Source organism: Lytechinus pictus, chromosome 6 (genome assembly GCF_037042905.1).
Source record: "Lytechinus pictus isolate F3 Inbred chromosome 6, Lp3.0, whole genome shotgun sequence".
In the NCBI taxonomy this organism is placed as follows: domain Eukaryota; kingdom Metazoa; phylum Echinodermata; class Echinoidea; order Temnopleuroida; family Toxopneustidae; genus Lytechinus; species Lytechinus pictus.
In genome coordinates, this window is record NC_087250.1 from 8,047,785 (window position 1) to 8,067,646 (window position 19,862).

Sequence of the window (19,862 nt, forward strand, 5' to 3'; positions counted from 1 at the left end):
AACATAATAACCAATCAGTATAATAAAAAAATGCACTTAGATTATTTTCTTCGTTACAAAACACCACACACACACCATAATTGAACCTAATCAATCTCATTATTAAATCATGCGTGCATTCAGATTATATTCTGGGTTCCAATACACATCACACACTCAATAATTGGATAAAAAATACCCGATTATTGAAAATTACACTCAGATGATGCTCTGGTTTATAATAAACATCACACAAAACATTAATTATCTGGCTCTGCTCAGAGACTGCCACGCCCACGATCAATTGGGCAAAATGAATTTTTGGAGGATTTTGATTCCTGATTTCTATTTCAAGCAACAAAATATTTATATTATAAATGATCAACCTGAATATACAATTACAAAATCAATACAGCAGTACTATTATTTTTAATTTGACTTCATTGTCATGAAGTCAAATGTCATTGTTATTTAGAATTCATACATGTAAAGGTTTATTTGCTTTAATAGAAATTGAGTTCAATGTCATTAAAAGTATATGTTATTTTTCCTATTCCAGTAGGTCCATTAGGTTTTGGTAGAAAAGGAAATGCTATAAATTTTTCTTTATTCTTATCAACTTGAATAGGAATTGACCTTAAAACATAATCATATGAATAATTTTACATGCATGTCTTCTATTTATTCTGCTCCATATTGAAGTAGAAAATATATTTCAAAATCTTACAATAATAACCAACCATTTTTTACAGTATAAAAATGACAAGAAGATACATGTATATCTGGCAAACAGATTGAAGTAGAATAATTAAAAAATGGATGACAATTTGGCAAGGCAATCTGAAGTATAATAACATGAGTTGGCGATGGCAAACGGTGTCTTAGAATTAACACCTATTAATACATACGGTACAATATGAAATACATGTATAAACATGATTTCATTCCATTATCTTTGATCACAGGAGCATTTCATCAACATTTTCATCCGACAAAGTTGACAGATCTGAAAACTTTCCTTGATTTTGATTGGCCGAGAAGCACTGTTACTATGGCAACTGTCGGATAAAACATCCACAAATCCTTTCATGAATTGCTCCCCAGGGGTACAACTGTGTGAACCCCACACATGTGATTTTCAAAATTTAGGAGGGGGGGGGGCCATAAATGTTGATATTTTCAGGGTCCTTTTTTATAGAACACATTTCTCAATTATAGCACAAGAACAAGGCCAAAACTTGAATAAAAAAGGGTGTTAAAGTCTCCTGGACCATGAGAAGGGCGAGGGGCATAGCCTTGGTGGTGGTGGGGGGGGGGGATTCCCCAATGCTATTATACATTGGTCTAGACTAGAGTAACCATAACAGAAACAAAGTCTCATTTTATTCTTAACTACAGATATTTTTGTTACAATAGGACAGAATACTTCTTCCAAGCATTAATAAGTCTTCTCAATTTCATGTATGATGCAAAAGCCTACATGTAGGTATTTGTGAAAAACTGCATACCAGGATCCAATGACAGGGGTGATCTGTAAATGTGTTATTACTATTAAGCACTATTTATTATCATCATGATTACTTTTGTTTCTTGTTAAATTCCTCATTACTACATTCTCAGTAATTTGAACGTTCATTGTAACAATGCTCTGCATAGTATGATTTGAATACTTTTCATTTATTTAAATAAATACAGATCGACACATTATAAAAAAATTAATACAATTGATATTATGATTATTTTGTCTTCTTGTTCAATTCCTCATCATGCATTTTCTCAGTAATATGAAAGTTAATTGTAACAATGATTTGCATAGTAAGATTTGAATAAACTTAATTAATATATATATAGCCACACAATCAAACATTGATACAATTAATACCATTATATGATTATCATTTCTTCTTCCTAAATTCCTCATTACATACATTCTCAGTAATACGAACATTCATTGCAACGATACTCTGCACAGCAACATCGGAATGAAACTTATTCAATGATATATTTACAGCCATGCGATCAAATATTGATATAATCAATAGCATTTTGATGATCTTTTTTGTTTTGTGTAACTCCTCATTACGTACATTCTCAGTACCGGTAATATGAATGGCCATTGAAACAATGATCTGTATAGTAAGATTTGACTAAAATTTATTCACTGATATATATAACCAAACACATGATCAAACAGTTACCTAGCTTGAAGGCCACACCTTTTTATCATAGCCAGATATATCCAGTGCATCGCAGAAAAAAAGGAAGCCGCGATTCCCATGTCTTTTTTCTTCTAAGGAAAATGAATTATGATATTTAATTTACATCATCATACAATTCAATTATTCCTCTTCATTTTGATACCTGATATGAGATGAACACTTCACTGACGCATTAATGAGCAAGACGAGTTTGAAATTTTAATGTCAAAATCAGGTTGCGCAGAAAAGTTAAACAAGATTGGTTTAATGATACAATGACCATGCTTATTTGACGATTGGCTTATTAGCATTTCTTTTGTATTCTTTGTTAAGTTATTGTCACTGATCCCTGAAATGAGAGTGGATTCAGATTCACACGCGAAGTTCTGCGCAAATCACTTCTGACATGCCTCGATATTTATTGCTTGCAATCTGCAATCCGCGAATGATTTGCTATGATGTTGATCTCATATCAAAGATGAGATTCCTCTCTTAACATAAATATATATTTTATAGTAAACACATATTATACAAATAATGAATGTTTATAATATATATATATATATATATTAATTTACTTTATTTTATATTTGAACAATAATTTACTTCAGGTGCCCATTTAGCAATATGCTGGTATCACTTGGTGTCATATGCATAAAAACAAAACAAGTATATACGCACATGATAACATATATACAACAATAAATACATAGGTATGTTTAACATACATAAAGAGTACATGTACAAATATTGCAAATTCAGAGTTATTAAAGTATAAATAATGATTACGAATTTCACAGGTAAAATTGAAATCAACATAAGCCTGAAATCCATTGTTTTCAGCTCCTGGAGAGTGCGGTTAGGGTGTACCTTATTTATACAGGTATGTGATCTATCTGTATATAATACATGTAACAGGGGCCACGGAAAGGTTTTCAAAGTGGGGGCGGGGGGCTGACCATGCAAAAAATCACAATCCTATGGTCATTTCCACGTTTTTGTGCACGGTTTTGGAAAAAAGTGGGGGGGGGGGCTGAATCCCCCCTAGCCCCCCCCCCCTTCTGCGGCCCCTGTGTAACCTGATTACTTTTACATGACCTAACATTAACATGTAATGTGTAGCACTTAGAAACATTGTATTATGCACTTTCTTAATGGTGAGTATTATTATCAAAGGCATTCATTGAACGTGAAGATAAATCTGTTCATATAAACCACACATGGCAGCTAAAAGGCTGCATATTACAAGGAGTTTACAAAACTTGGAAATAATTTGAATATCAATTAAATAATATTCTACCCTGTCTTCTACCCTACCCTGGGAAAATTATTACACGGAGGTTCGGGGTTAGTTCCCCATGAAATCGGGTCGTGTGGTCCAGTGGTTAGAGCATTGGACTCATAATCGCAAGGTTGTGAATTCGAATCCCTACTCTGCCATTGTCTCCACTTGGATAAAAAGGCCCGAGGGTGATATCTGTCGTCTATAACGTCAGCCACTATGACTGATTAACCTAGACGTAAAATGCTTCCGAGGTAATTGGTTATATACCAGCTTGGCGTTTACCAGCAAAACGCTGTCCTGCCGAGTTCCTACAGGAGTTACCATAAACAGAAACAAACAGAAATATCCACTTCACAATTTTCCTACGATGCTTGAAATAGTGCTTAAATTGACCGTCTTCAGATCGCCATAATTTTTTTTCAGCTCGCGCTTTATTGATTTTCATAATAAAAGAAATGTATCTAGAATGCCCAGATTCTAGGTCTAAATCTCAAAAACACGCAGTTTGTTCTTTACTCAAAACGCGCTTGAATTATCCAGTTTCAAAATTTCAAAAATTTTCTTCTCGCGCTTCGCGTTCGCATTATTCATGTCATAGTCATCCTTTTGTGATTTACGAAACATGAATAGTGTGTCCCGTTTTAGGTCTCGATCTCATTTTTTTCGCTTGCGCTTCACGCTCGCATGAGATGTTTAGTAATATACCTATTCTGTATACGATTACAAAGAGTGCTTAGAATGTCAAATTTTTAGGTCAAAATGTCATAAATTTTCAGCTCGCGCTTCGCGTTCGCATTATTTGATTGTTGAAATACATGTAGATCTAGGCCTAAGCTGGATCTAATTTACATTCTAGGTACTCAATGGTAGCGTAGATCTAGATCTAGGCCTAGAATCTAAATGCAATTTCCACATTTTACAGAAACAGAATGCCCTACAAAGCCCTGAAAAACTCAATAAGAGACCCTGACATTCCCAAAGGCCCGTATTCTGAAGTCAGGTTTCACTTAGACCATGGTCTAACTCTGTGCTAAAATTATGGTGAGCTAAAGACCAGAAAAATTCTGCTCATATTGTATATTTCTTATATTTACTATTTTGTTTCCCTTTGCTTTCATAATGAAGAAAAATACTTTACGTTATCATTCTGAGAGAGTTATCAATGATTTGAGTGTCATAAGAGTTAATAAATTGAACATGTACTAATAGAGAATTGTGCCCCAATTGGCTCTCCATAGTTAAACTACAACTTTAAACCAGGGTTTAATCCAAAACCGAGTTCAGAATACGGGCCATAGGGTCTAATATAAATTGTAATTACAATGAAGCAAAATTGGACCGGTGAGCTTTAAAAAAAGCCCCAGGAAAAAAAAAATTATCAGGTGCATCTACGCACACTGATCATGAATTGAGCAGTGCCTAAACATTTGCTCTGGCTACAATTGCTCCGGGCTTGATTTCCTCTAAGATATAGGGTTAGGGTTGCAATGGGGTTTATGTTAGGTTTAGGGTAGGGTATAGTGTTAAATCCAGGGTTGAAGTTGGTCATGTGAAAATAGTTTGTGGAATTTTAAGATACTTTTACTGGTGTTTAAAGCATTGAATGGCCCAGTCCGTAGTTATCTTTCAGAATTGCTTTCCTTGAAACTGCCATCAACCTCACACAACCTGCAAAGTGATAAGGATAGATTCCTGTTGAAAATACCATACTCTAAGACCGAAGCAACTCTTGGAGACTATGCAGCTCAGAAACTGTGGAACCAACATCCCCTTAGAATTAGAATGGCCCAATTCATACCTGCTTTCAAAACATTATTGAATACACATCGGTGCAGTAGAGTGTTTAAGTAGATCATCATCTTTTTTTAGTAAGTACATGTAGTATGAGCGATAGGAGTAACCAAAGCGCAGTAGAGTATATCTATATAGTGCCTGCGCTATACAAATTTATAATATTACTATTTACGACGGAGCAATTGTAGCCCAACATTTAGAACCTTGCCAATAATACATTGACTTCAATGGGGCTAATTACGTACTCATGAGGGCATATCTCAAACCCCCATGGACCGATTCCCACCAAATTTGCATAGTAGAAGTATTTCATCATGTTCTTTTGAAATATGGTATCAAAAATGCTGAAATGCAAAACAAGTTTTTTATGTCATCATTCCTGAGCCCTGTCTTACAAAGAGTTACGATTGATCCAATCAATCGTAACTCTATGGAAGTCCATCAGTGTCATAATTTTTTCTGCAGGAAATCTGCAAAACGTCCTCTGTAAACGAAGGAGAACACACCGAATTGTCAAGAAATCAATGAATTAATGGATATATCTAGAAATTTTGTTAAACAAGCATGCATTTTATATGTTGACGTTGCTGGCCGTCCATAGTGGCGATTGATCAGATCAATCGTAACTCTCTGCAAGACGGGGCAGTACTCTATTGTGACAAGGTGGATACCTAGTAACCTCTCTTGCTGTCTATCTTATCAAACCTTTCCTGAAGCGACTGCATCTGCTGCTTCAGTTCCTGCATGCTGCTCATGGTCTCCAGTTGTTCTATCTTCGAGTCTATCGCATTCTCGGACAGCATTATCAGTTTGTTCCTCATGTCGCTGATGTTTACGGCCATGTCTTCGATCTTCATCTCCGTTGTTTTTGTGAACTGCACGCTTCCCTAGAAATTGCAACGTATATTAATAGAAGCCATTATCATTACAATCAATGATATGATAATGGTATGTGTAATATGGTATATCGCTACTGTAAGAGTTTGTGCATGGTCGGATAAACGAGACACGATGTTAGATTCGCCTTAGAAATGTCATCTTTCTGAGATCACTTATGAGTAGCTGTAAGAACCCAAATGACATATCAGCCTGATTCCTAACATTTAGAACCAGGCCAATAATACACTGACTTTAATGGGGCTAATTATGTATTCATGAGGTCATATCTTGGGGCCCCATGGACCGATTCCCGCCAAATTGGGTTGTGGAGGGTTTTCATCATGCTCTACCAAAATACATGTATGGCATCATAAACGTTGATATTAAAAAATGTGAAAATTGATGACATCACACTTCGGTACTCTATGGTATGTGTAACGGTAAATTGTCACTTGGTCTACTACGTAGTGGTATGTGTAATGGTAAAATGTCACTTGGTCTACTACGTAGTGGTATGTGTAATGGTAAATTGTCACTTGGTCTACTATGTAATGGTATGTGTAATGGTAAATTGTCACTTGGTCTACTATGTAATGGTATGTGTAATGGTAAAATGTCACTTGGTCTACTACGTAGTGGTATGTGTAATGGTAAAATGTCACTTGGTCTACTACGTAGTGGTATGTGTAATGGTAAATTGTCACTTGGTCTACTACGTAATGGTATGTGTAATGGTAAAATGTCACTTGGTCTACTACGTAGTGGTATGTTTAATGGCAAATTGTCACTTGGTCTACTACGTAGTGGTACATGTATGTGTAATGGAAAATTGTCACTTGGTCTACTATGTAGTGGTATGTGTAATGGTAAATTGTCACTTGGTCTACTACATGTACGCAGTGGTATGTGTAATGGTAAATTGTCACGTGGTGTACTACGTAGTGGTATGTGTAATGGTAAATTGTCACTTGGTCTACTACGTAGTGGTATGTGTAATGGTAAAATGTCACTTGGTCTACTACGTAGTGGTATGTGTAATGGTAAATGGTCACTTGGTCTACTACGTAGTGGTATGTGTAATGGTAAATTGTCACTTGGTCTACTACGTAGTGGTATGTGTAATGGTAAATTGTCACTTGGTCTACTACATGTACGTAGTGGTATGTGTAATGGTAAATTGTCACTTGGTCTACTACGTAGTGGTATGTGTAATGGTAAATTGTCACGTGGTCTACTACGTAGTGGTATGTGTAATGGTAAATTGTCACGTGGTCTACTACGTAGTGGTATGTGTAATGGTAAATTGTCACTTGGTCTACTACGTAGTGGTATGTGTAATGGTAAATTGTCACTTGGTCTACTACGTAGTGGAATGTGTAATGGTAAATTGTCACTTGGTCTACTACATGTACGTAGTGGAATGTGTAATGGTAAATTGTCACTTGGTCTACTACGTAGTGGTATGTGTAATGGTAAATTGTCACGTGGTCTACTACGTAGTGGTATGTGTAATGGTAAATTGTCACGTGGTCTACTACGTAGTGGTATGTGTAATGGTAAATTGTCACTTGGTCTACTACGTAGTGGTATGTGTAATGGTAAATTGTCACTTGGTCTACTACGTAGTGGTATGTGTAATGGTAAATTGTCACTTGGTCTACTACGTAGTGGTATGTGTAATGGTAAATTGTCACTTGGTCTACTACGTAGTGGTATGTGTAATGGTAAAATGTCACGTGATCTTCTACGTAGTGGTATGTGTAATGGTAAATTGTCACGTGGTCTACTACGTAGTGGTATGTGTAATGGTAAATTGTCACTTGGTCTACTACCTAGTGGTATGTGTAATGGTAAATTGTCACGTGATCTTCTACGTAGTGGTATGTGTAATGGTTAATTGTCACGTGATCTTCTACGTAGTGGTATGTGTAATGGTAAATTGTCACGTGGTCTACTACGTAGTGGTATGTGTAATGGTAAATTGTCACTTGGTCTACTACCTTGTGGTATGTGTAATGGTAAATTGTCACTTGGTCTACTACGTAATGGTATGTGTAATGGTAAATTGTTACTTGGTCTACTACGTAGTGGTATGTGTAATGGTAAATTGTCACTTGGTCTACTACGTAGTGGTATGTGTCACTACTACGTAATGGTAAATTGTCACTTGGTCTACTATGTAGTGGTATGTGTAATGGTAAATTGTCACTTGGTCTACTACGTAGTGGTATGTGTCACTACTACGTAATGGTGAATTGTCATTTGGTCCACACCCACTTTGTCTACTTTCCGTTTGTACATGTATACTTCCCCTTAATGGCAAAACATGTATGTCATATAATAATGGTATGCACACTGGTAAATTGTCACTTGGTCTACTATGGTAATGGTATGTGTAATGGTAAATTGCCAGCTGGTCTAAACCCATTCTGTCTACTGTTCTTTTGGTGTAATTGCACATGTTCTTATCCTAGTTCATCTACAACCAGTACGTCTACTAACCATCTAGTCTAATTGTCATTTAGCCCATTTGCCCTTTTGTCTAATTTTAAGTTACATATAGGATATTACCATTTTCACTATTAGCCATTTGGTCTAACACCATTTACATTTAGCATATATAATTAGATCAAATTTTCAATTGAAAAAGTTACCTATAACAGTAACTTTTATGCAACGGGGCCCAGGCAGTGGATGGCATAAGAAAAAAAAATTGCTTTACCGTTTTCTCCAGTTCTTCCAGAAAGGCGACGAGCTGATCGTGAATCTCTTTGTAACCAATGGCTTTGTAGTAGAGCTTGTGCATGGGTGAGATCTCGGTTCGGATGCTTTTGACCTGGTCTCGTAGGACACTGTGCTTCCAAAGCAAGATCACGGAGTTGTCCTGCACATCCAGGATGCCTTTGGCCTAGGGTGGGATGATATTATGATGGGCAGAGGTATTCAAATATGGTTCTATACATGTGGTCCTATGAAAATTGCTCCTAAAGAATATCCACACATTAAGCCAAACAATCCCTTACTTCAAACCTTACCTTAACTTGAAGGCCGTCACATCGTTCCTTGCAAGCCTTGCAGCTGGTTGCCCGCTACTCACCCACAAAAAAGTTTTGAGCATGTTCAAAACTTTTCCGCATGCAAATTAGACTTGCGTGTGCTTCTGTGAGATACGTGCGAGATACTGTTAATGCAGGTGACCTGCTGGTAGCAAAAATAGTTACACACAAGGCTTTCACGGTGACAGGGCCTTTATTTTAATCCTAATCATGATTCTAAACCCAATCCCTGTGAAAAAAATTTTGACAAAAAATACTAACCGACACCATAAATCTTTAGACAAATTAGCAGAGGAGCAAATGCTGTCCTAACATACATATACATACATGCATTTCATTTGATTAATATAATTAAAAAAAAAATTAGTTTGTGAAAAACCTACTTAGTGACACCCTTTACTGTGTCGACACTACCCCTGTTAAACAGAGTCAGTCTTCTTTGCTCCATAGTTAAGAAGTGAAATTGCTGATTGTTGGTAGACTACTGTGCTGATCAGACCTTTCGCATCCGGGATCCAAAGGGGAATGAACTTTACAACAAAAAATGGGGCCTTGACACAAGACTAGCACAAATACAACTTAAAATGAGATGATCTTTCTGTGCATAAGTCCCAGTCAGAGACTTTAAACTGAATATTCAGACCACTCTTCTTGAGTGAAGGTTTGCACAGAAAACTAGCCCACCCCCATTTTGAAGTTTGTCTGCAAAAGGCCAGTTAAAAATAGGGTTACTGGTTCGATGTAAAGAGGAGAAAAACCTAATTCAGATGAAAGAAAAATATTCTTACCTCCAGTGTACGTTTGTACATTTTGGCCTTCTTCTGAATAATCTCAATGTCGTACACAGCTAAACCAGTCTGTAACAGAAAGAAAACACTATAAAGATGAAATAATTCCACTTTCAAACACTTCAATTTAAAAGAAGGAGTATATGACCACATACCTTAAACCAACAAAAATTATATAATTGATCTTCAAAAGCAAAAATTAGAAAGTGGGCTCATCTGAAAGTGTAACTGTTAATCTCGCTCTTCATACTGTGAAAATTTGAACATAGTTGAATAAAAGACAAGAAACAAGAGTTTCTTTGACACCATTATGTGGACTGCTTGGAAGATTGCAGAGCGTACATCAAATGTTTGAGTGAACGCCCAGCTTTGAACTTTTAAAAAAGTTTTTCCTTGTTATTTGAAGCTCTCACTGAATTTCTTGCTCATTCAATCAAGTACCGTACCCAAATATACAGGGCCCACATCAATATTAAGTCAAGAGTTAGACTCCTTACCAGCAGGTTCGTGATGAGTATCGGCATGAAGATAATGAACAAGAAGAAGATGATGTGCGTAGAGGCTGGGTAGAAGACCATGTTTGTAAAGTCGATGGAAGCCACGGGCTGGTAGAGGTAGTCCAGGGAATGAAAGACCGTGTCAAAGTTGAGCTCTCCCGTGGCCATACCCAATATCTTAGCTATGGAGTTCCCCATTGTGTGGAAAGGATCCTGGCAAAGGAATCATTGAAAATATATATACAATTAAGTAAATAATGATAATATCAATATACGTTTACATAGAGCTTAAAGGCTAAAGAAAATTGCAGCGAACAATTATTTCATAGGAAAGCTTTCAAAATTGAGGCTTATTACTATCATAGATCTAGATCTGGTACATTGAAATGGACTTTGTGAAATCATGAAATCTTAGCTGAAAACCGATAATTGTGTTGATCGCTAACACAGAAAAGCACATGTGGGACAGTGTATTAATATTGCTTGAAAAAATACGAATCCTGGACCTTGTGGTTCAAAGTCCAGAAACTTATCCCCTGAGCCACAACACCCCTACGTTAAAATCCATTCAGCCTCCGCAGAGCTATAAATTAACAACCTGGCTTTCAAAAGGGTATTGAGATTTCCAAGTACATCAATCGTGGAATGTCGAATGTGAAAGCCTCTGTAGCATGCCGAGCAATCAAGCCTTGGAACTCTTGATGGAATGCTCCCCAGGGAGTGGAGAATGTGCATACATTCAACAAGTCTGGTGTTGGCGTTGGAAGCACAATTTGGATTGGTTTCCCTAGCTCCAAAACCTATTCTGAGTTAGTTAAACTGAGCCAGATTGCATTATTGATACCTCAACAACTAGTGAGTAACTTTTCAGGACCATCTTCATTTTGTGTTTGGTGTTATACTCGTGTAAAAATTGACCTAACACCAACACCAAAAGGTCATGTCCGGGGTAATAATAATTGCAATGTAAAGCGTTTAGAAACAAAGTGTAATAAGCACTATATAAATGTAACTGTTATTATTATTCACCAATTTCCATTCATGTTGGCAGGAGGAAGGACGTTAGCTCCTGCCGACATTATTCATTTTTTCGTAGCACATGCTTGAGGTAAATCCATTAAGCTACATGTAGCTGTACAATAATTGAAAATCCAAGCGCATGTGCAACCTACTAAACTTCTGCAAGCCAGAAAAGATTTTTCATAAATTTTTACCTGGTTCAAGAATCTTGGAGAACCAATCTCGACTAGCACTAACTTTTGGTTTTCCTTTTAACAACAATCCCCCCTTTTTGTGTACTGTTAATAAGAGAATTTTCTTCAATAGCTTACCAATATTGACATTTGTTAATTTAAATTTCATGGCAACTTCTTTGTTTCCATTGTTTAAGAAATCAACCAAATTATACATAATGTTCAATGTACAATACATACATGTACAGATGATATGATCGGGAATTATTGATTCGTTGATTAAATTTTGTATACAATGTACTTTGTTAATAATGTTGGAATATGCTCGGTATTTGTGTTTGTATTTTGACAATGTCATGAATTATGTGTAAATTTGTATTATGTAGTTGTTGTTGTCGTTGATAAATTCACATTCAATAAATTTTTACCTGGTTCAAGAGAAGAATGCAGAAAACAACAGCAAAGGCCAGGATGAAAATACCAACCACAAAGATGAAGTTCAGAAGAGTTGATAGCACCTCTGTTTAGGGGGAGATTAAACAAAAAATCATATATAAAGGAGCAATCATCTATGCAGGGCCCTCGCTATGGAATTCCCTCCCACGAGAGATCCGTATTAGCAAGTGTGTCGAAGCATTTAAGATCAAGCTAAAAACTCACCTCTCTAACTCATTTTATCAATGAAGATTCTCTGTTATTTGTTATTTTGTTAGCTTCTCCTTCACTTGTGTGCCTTGAGCATCTCTACTCACTCCAGCACTTTCCAAAAGGGGGGGGGGGGGACACATTTTTCAGACGAAAATTTGAAGGTCATTTCGTCCATGTAAAATTTAGAAAAAAAGGTGTATGAACGACATAGTCCCATTGATATGTGACTTTCAAAATGGGGGGCGGGGCACACTTGTGTAAGAACGGCATATTTACATTACAAATTTTGATTATGGCTCTCAAAAGGGGGGAGGGGGGAAGGGTGGGGGCACAGGTCGGATATGCCCCCCTGGATCTGCCACTGCACTAAGGTGTAACACCGATCAGTAATTTGAAAAGAAAGACGTCTTACCGAGGAACATGAATATGTATAGACCAAAGAATGGGACGGTCTGCAGGAAAAGGATAAAGTTGAACCAGGTCAGAAACACTGCGAATGCACCCAGCTGCCATTGCCAATCCTGCAAAAAAAGGGAAAGAAATAAAGAAATTAAGGTTCTTCAAGTTCTTCAAGCTACACTGACTGCCTCCTTCAATCCTAAAGATTCTTGCAGTATTGTACCAGGGACCGGCAGGTGCAATACACCGGGTGAACACCCTACTCTCTGACGAATAGTGTATTGGTTTTAACATGCATAGGTTGTGACTCTCCTATACACGCGACCAACATTTGCGTCCTTTCGGATGGATGGAGTGTTTTCCAACTGCATTCTCACCCGCACTAAACACAGCGGTGAGGCACGTAAACACACAATGCTAGCATCAGTTTTTTTGTTAGACGTCTTCCAGCATGCTGCGGGACTCGAACCCACGCACGTCTACGATCTTATCCGGAAAAGGCGCTCTAACCGACTGAGCTACGCTGCCTCCCTAAGGTGATATACATGAATTGTGAAACAGCAAATTTGGCTAATAACAGGGTTCCCGGCTTTTCAAGAAAACAAACTTCCCTGATATTTCCCTGATTTTTTCGCTGATGAAGTTTAAAAATTCCCTGATAATTATTTAAACCCATTAGCAGTTTCGCATGTTTTCTAAGTTGTTACAGGAAATTACTTTTTTTTAGTATAAAAACAATCATGTAAAACTAATTAGTACCACCATAACCAGTCATTCAATGGATGTTGCTTTGATATGCAACAAAATATAATAGAGTCTGACTGACTACCGTGCTTTCAACTTTTGGGCTGATCAAAATTCCCTGATTTTTCCCTCATTTGAGGCACTTTTCCCTGGTTTGAGGTATTTTTCATCAAATTCTTGGTTTATACTTTTTCCTTGATTTCCCTGATAGGCTGGGAATCCTGTAATAAGCAAGTAGCTCACAAGAAACTTTTCTCTCGAACTTTCCCATCTTGAATAAGGATAAGCACTACACTTTTAAAATGAAATTTTTACATGAAGATTCATCTTGGTTTGGTGCCCGATCAAAATAGAATATCTGCATGGTTTTTATTTTCCTTTTGATATAAAAGTTACTGAATTGTTGCCTGTGGTTTCTGATATCCAATTGCTGAATTTGTAAAATAATAGCTCATAAAGTCCTCTTTCAAAGAAATGAGCGGGTACCATGTACAAAACATTCCAAATTTTTAATTATACCATTCGGAAAAAAAAAATTAATGGCCACTCTACATTTGTAAGACTTTAAAGTTAGATTTACGTTCTTGAACCTTTACCAATAGCAGGCTTTAAGAAAGAAGTTCTTACCAGTTTATAAACTTGATCCCATAGTCATATGTCTTAAGAATGATGTAAAGACCGGTTAAAACTTGACCCTACAGCCATGTTTTAAGAATGAGGTACTGACATGTTTGAAATTTACCCCATAGCCATAGGTCTTAGGAATGAAGTTTTGACCATATTAAATTTCACTCCATAGCCAGATGTCTAATAATAAACAAGTACTGACCAGTTTGAACTTGACCCCATGGCCATATGTCTTAATAAACAAGTACTGACCGGTTTGAACTTGACCCCATGGCCATATGTCTAATAATAAACAAGTACTGACCGGATTGAACTTGACCCCATGGCCATATGTCTAATAATAAACAAGTACTGACCGGTTTGAACTTGACCCCATGGCCATATGTCTTCATAAACAACTACTGACCAGTTTGAACTTGACCCCATGGCCATATGTCTTAATAAACAAGTACTGACCGGTTTGAACTCGACCCCATGGCCATTTGTCTTCATAAACAAGGACTGACCGGTTTGAACTTGACCCCATGGCCATATGTCTTAATTAACAAGTACTGACCGGTTTGAACTTGACCCCATGGCCATATGTCTTTCATAAACAAGTACTGACCAGTTTGAACTTGACCCCATGGCCATATGTCTAATAATAAACAAGGACTGACCAGTTTGAACTTGACCCCATGGCCATATGTCTTTCATAAACAAGTACTGACCAGTTTGAACTTGACCCCATGGCCATATGTCTTATAATAAACAAGTACTGACCGGTTAAAACTTGACCCCATGGCCATATGTCTAATAATAAACAAGTACTGACCGGTTTGAACATGACCCCGTGGCCATATGTCTTATAATAAACAAGTACTGACCGGTATGAACTTGACCCCATGGCCATATGTCTTCATAATCTACTGACCGGTTTGAACTTGACCCCATGGCCATTATCTTAATAAACAACTACTGACTGGTTTGAACTTGACCCCATAGCCAGATGTGTAGTAATAAACAAGTACTGACTGGTTTGAACTTGACCCCATGGCCATATGCCTTAATATACAAGTACGGACCAGTTTGAACTTGACTCCATGGCCATATGTTTAATAATAAACAAGTACTGACCGGTTTGAACTTGACCCCATGGCCATATGTCCATTCACCAAGGCCCGGTATGATGAAGAGGATGATGAAAATAAGAAGGGCCATCTCTCGAACAATGCTGGCTAATCCGCGGATGGAGTTCAACGACGAGTGTCTGTAGATCCACACACGGTAAGCCTATATGCAAGAATCATTATTACATGTACATGTACATTACATGCCATTATATTAGCTTGTTCAATTAATAAAATATTCAATTATTCAAATAATAAATTATTTCTAATATTAAATAAGTAAAAATGTTTGATAATTGAAATGTGTAATATTTTAAATGTTTATTGACACAAAAAGTTTAATCCTAAAATAGCAGGGGTGGATCCAGGATTTTCCAAAAAGGGGACACATTATCCCGAGGAAAAATTTGACAAGCAAAAAACAAGGCAAAAGCAATTATGTGTCTCGCCCGCTTATGAAAATAACCAGAAATATCGTGATTCGCGAGGGCACGCAACAGAATTGTATCGAAACTTCATCGTGAAATGACTGGGATGGAGTAACACTTGTCATAAGAGCCTTGCACGTAAACTTAAATGTTGAGCTGAAAATGACCTTTGACCTTACCATGTGACCTCCGACGACTGCAGCATAAGATGCAGGTCCCCCAAGTCCATCTACCATCCAAGTTTGGTTGAAAAGTGACTTACGGTCGCGGAGTTAGGTGTCATAAGAGTCTTGCATGTAAACTTTAACGTTGACCTTAAAATGACCTTTGACCTTATCATGTGACCTCCGACTGCAGCCTAACATGCAGGTCCCCCAAGTCCATCTACCATCCAAGTTTGGTTGAAAAGTGACTTACGGAGTTAGGCATCATAAGAGAGTCTTGCATGTAAACTTTAACGTTGACCTGAAAATGAACTTTGACCTTACCATGTGACCTCCGACTGCAGCATAAGATGCAGGTCCCCCAAGTCCATCTACCATCCAAGTTTGGTTGAAAAGTGACTTACGGTCGCGGAGTTAGGTGTCATAAGAGTCTTGCATGTAAACTTTAACGTTGACCTTAAAATGACCTTTGACCTTATCATGTGACCTCCGACTGCAGCCTAACATGCAGGTCCCCCAAGTCCATCTACCATCCAAGTTTGGTTGAAAAGTGACTTACGGAGTTAGGCATCATAAGAGAGTCTTGCATGTAAACTTTAACGTTGACCTGAAAATGAACTTTGACCTTACCATGTGACCTCCGACTGCAGCATAAGATGCAGGTCCCCCAAGTCCATCTACCATCCAAGTTTGGTTGAAAAGTGACTTACGGTCGCGGAGTTAGGTGTCACAAGAGTCTTGCATGTAAACTTTAACGTTGACCTTAAAATGACCTTTGACCTTATCATGTGACCTCCGACTGCAGCATAAGGTGCAGGTCCCCCAAGTCCGTCTACGATCCAAGTTTGGTTGAAAAGCGACTTACGGAGTTAGGCGTCATAAGAGAGTCTTGCATGTAAACTTTAACGTTGACCTGAAAATGACCTTTGACCTTACCATGTGACCTCCGACTGCAGCATAAGATGCAGGTCCCCCAAGTCCATCTACCATCAAAGTTTGGTTGAAAAGCGACCTATGGTTGTGGAGTTATGTGTCATTAGGTTTGTGACGGACGGACGACAGACGACATTTGGATCCCTAAGTTTCGCTTTCACCTCTGGTGGGCGAGACAAAAAAGAGGTTTTCACTTTCAAAAGGGGCGGGCACACACTTCTGTGTTAACAGCATTTTTACAAAACAAAGTTTAATTGTACCTCTCAAAAAGGGGCATGGCCCAGCTTTGCCCCCCCCCCCTGGATCCGCCAGTGCCTATTAGGACTGGGCTGTTTCAGATATACTGAGTACTGTGGGACACCACAATCCCCCTTCTCATCTCAGCTGCTGTTGGCGTGACCGTGCCATAATTTGGCATGAACATTCATAAAAAAACATGAACAACGCTCAAATTCAATTCATGAAAACTTTTTTTATTGTAGATGTCATCTTTGCAATTTTATTTATAGATTTTCACAAAAAAAAGCAAAATTTCCCCTTTTTGTTTCCGGACTCGTTTATGAATTTTCTTTTTCCATTTTCAATGGAAGTCACTACAGACCATTAAGCAACCAAATTTACCGCTAAATTGATAACTTTTTTAGGATAAAAAAATAAGAAAATTTATGATTTTTATCTTCCATTATCTTGAACACATTTTATTTGTGCACTCCGAAAAATTGCACGGAACATCAAGGGAATCCTTTAAGCCTTATTAAACTGATCAACAAATTTCGTCACTACACCGTCGCGCGAAATCTTTTTATTGCTCCGCTCGCTGACTTTTTACTTTCAAGTCTTGCGCATCTTTTGAGACCAAATTTGCGACGCCCGGCTACGTGGTTCCGAAATCACGCATCATTTTGTAAGAGCACGTCAGACCCAAAATTACTCAAAAACGTGATTCCGTGTATAAAGCCAATGCAAATTTAACAACCAAGAATCATAAATGTATGATTATTTTTCTTTTGTTTGTTTAAATGGATTTTTAAAATGCTATTTATGATCGCAAAAGCGTCCCCCAACAAAGTTCAGTGGAAAAAAACATTAAAAAACAAAGAAATACATGTATCAGACGAAAAAAAAACCAATAAAATAGATAAGAAATTAGTTATATTTTTCCAATTTTTTGTAGATATTTGTTAGAAATGTAAACATAGGCTCACAAAAAATTAGCTTTCTACTAGTTATATAAATTGAGTTAAAGGCAAAAAAAAAAAAAAATTATTGCAAATTTCATAAGCTTATTTGCATAATTAATACAAAAACTAATTTTTTGAAAATATTACTATACAGTCTTGTAATGTAGTTTACATCTGGCTCTACACGCGTGCAAATTTTTGCGGCGATCGCGCAGCGACCCCCCCTCCGTATATCCTGGTCTGAAATAGCCCAGTGAAAATAGGGTTAATAAGCCAAATATTTAAAATTCAAATTGAGACACCCTTGTGAAAAGATAGAATAAGAATTTTCTTACAAATTCTATGAAGTAGATGAGAGTGAGCACGATGATTATCCAGGTGCCGATTTGACCAAAGACAACAAGAGCCGACGGATTCATGTTGTCGAGCCACTTGGTGCGCCCATCGGCCAACCACGTGTAGTTGGTGCCGTCTTCGTTTGTTTCTATGTAGAACGGCGGAGGAATGACCAGGCTATGTCCGGTCACCAGGATCACCAAGGTCAGCTGGAGGAACAGACTGATCCAGTATTTGAGCCGCGTTGATTTGTTCTTGTAGCGGAACATCAGGCGCACGACCGGGTGATTTAGGAGCATTTTACTCTCGTCTTTCTGGATCTAAAAGAGGATAAAAATAAAGATGATGACGATGATAATAATAAAGCAATATTGACTGGCCTCGGGGCGCTATGACATATATCGCCCAAACTAGATTTATATCGCCCGAGTCGTAGACGAGGGTGATATCAATTTTAGTGGGGGCGAGATATGTCCTTTTGCCCCCAGGCCAGTCAATATTGCTATTATTAACCAAATCAGACATCTAGAGCAAAAATCGTTAAAATTCAGATATTTTAGAGTTTAAGAATGGGAATCTATTTTTGTCATCTTGAGCAGACTGGGCCTCAGAACTTTACCACTGTGATGTAATTGAAATGATGTGTCCCCGGCCTGGGGACGCAGAATCCAACATTGTCTCAACTTGATTAACATCGTGACGTATAGCACTGTGTGATTCATGGACGCTTACAAAAACGCGTAGAATACGGGGATGTTAGCTCTCTGCCTTATTGCCCGCTACATTTACACGCATTTTCTCATAGACTTTCCTGAGCGGGCAATAAATTTGTCTGTGGTTAAACAAGTGGAAACCGACCAACCACTTGATCACACTCTTAAGCAGGCAACAATGTATGAAAGCTACCCTGCTCAGATGTCTGATACGGTTAATGATAATACATATAATAATGATAATCATTACTATCATTATTTCTTTTTATCAATCTATGATATAATGATAAACATGAGGCGCTGATTATCTGGTTACACTTCGTAATTCTGAAGGTTCGTAATTCCAAAACACGTAAATTGCCTATACCTCGATGTTCGTTAATCCGAAAACGTAAAAGGGTTCGTTAATCCGAACATTTGTGGCGTTGTTCCGAAGGTTCGTTTTTTTCGAAGGTTCGAAAATCCGAAAACGAAATAAGGTTCGATGTTCCGAAGGTTCGTTAATCCAAAAACGAAATAAGGTTCGTTGTTCCGAAGGTTCGTTAATCCGAAAACGAAAAAGGTTCGTTAATCATTTCGTTTTCGGACTAACGAACCTTCGGAATTACGAACCTCATTACGTTTTCGGATTAACGAACCTTCGGAATTACGAACCTCATTTCGTTTTCAGATTAACGAACCTTCGGAATTACGAACTTTCGGAATTGCGAACCTTCGGAAATACGAACCTTCGGAATAACCGAACCTTCGGAATAACGAAGCTTCGGAATTACGAATGTATGCGGATTATCTAGTTCACTTTTCAGTGGCAAACTATATATTACGCCGGCTTTAGCTCGAGCTGCTTGAAGGCGCATTCAAGGAATCAAGCCTGCTGGTTACCCATTCATCTCACCTGGGTTGAGTGCAGC

General features: G+C 37.7%; 1 protein-coding gene across 1 annotated transcript in view; it reads right to left on the reverse strand.

Annotated features, from left to right (window-relative positions):
• Positions 1-3,205: 3,205 nt before the first annotated feature.
• The window catches only part of LOC129263436 (transient receptor potential cation channel subfamily A member 1 homolog), a 46,741-nt gene continuing 30,084 nt past the window's right edge, over positions 3,206-19,862 (reverse strand). Inside the window, exons 18-25 of the mRNA XM_064100820.1 lie at positions 18,238-18,558; positions 15,204-15,359; positions 12,730-12,838; positions 12,098-12,189; positions 10,477-10,689; positions 9,980-10,048; positions 8,858-9,043; positions 3,206-6,143 (exon numbers count right to left, since the gene is read on the reverse strand). Of these exons, the coding sequence (XP_063956890.1) occupies positions 5,928-6,143; positions 8,858-9,043; positions 9,980-10,048; positions 10,477-10,689; positions 12,098-12,189; positions 12,730-12,838; positions 15,204-15,359; positions 18,238-18,558 (1,362 nt within the window). The 3' untranslated portion in view covers positions 3,206-5,927. The remainder of the gene's footprint in view (positions 6,144-8,857; positions 9,044-9,979; positions 10,049-10,476; positions 10,690-12,097; positions 12,190-12,729; positions 12,839-15,203; positions 15,360-18,237; positions 18,559-19,862) is intronic.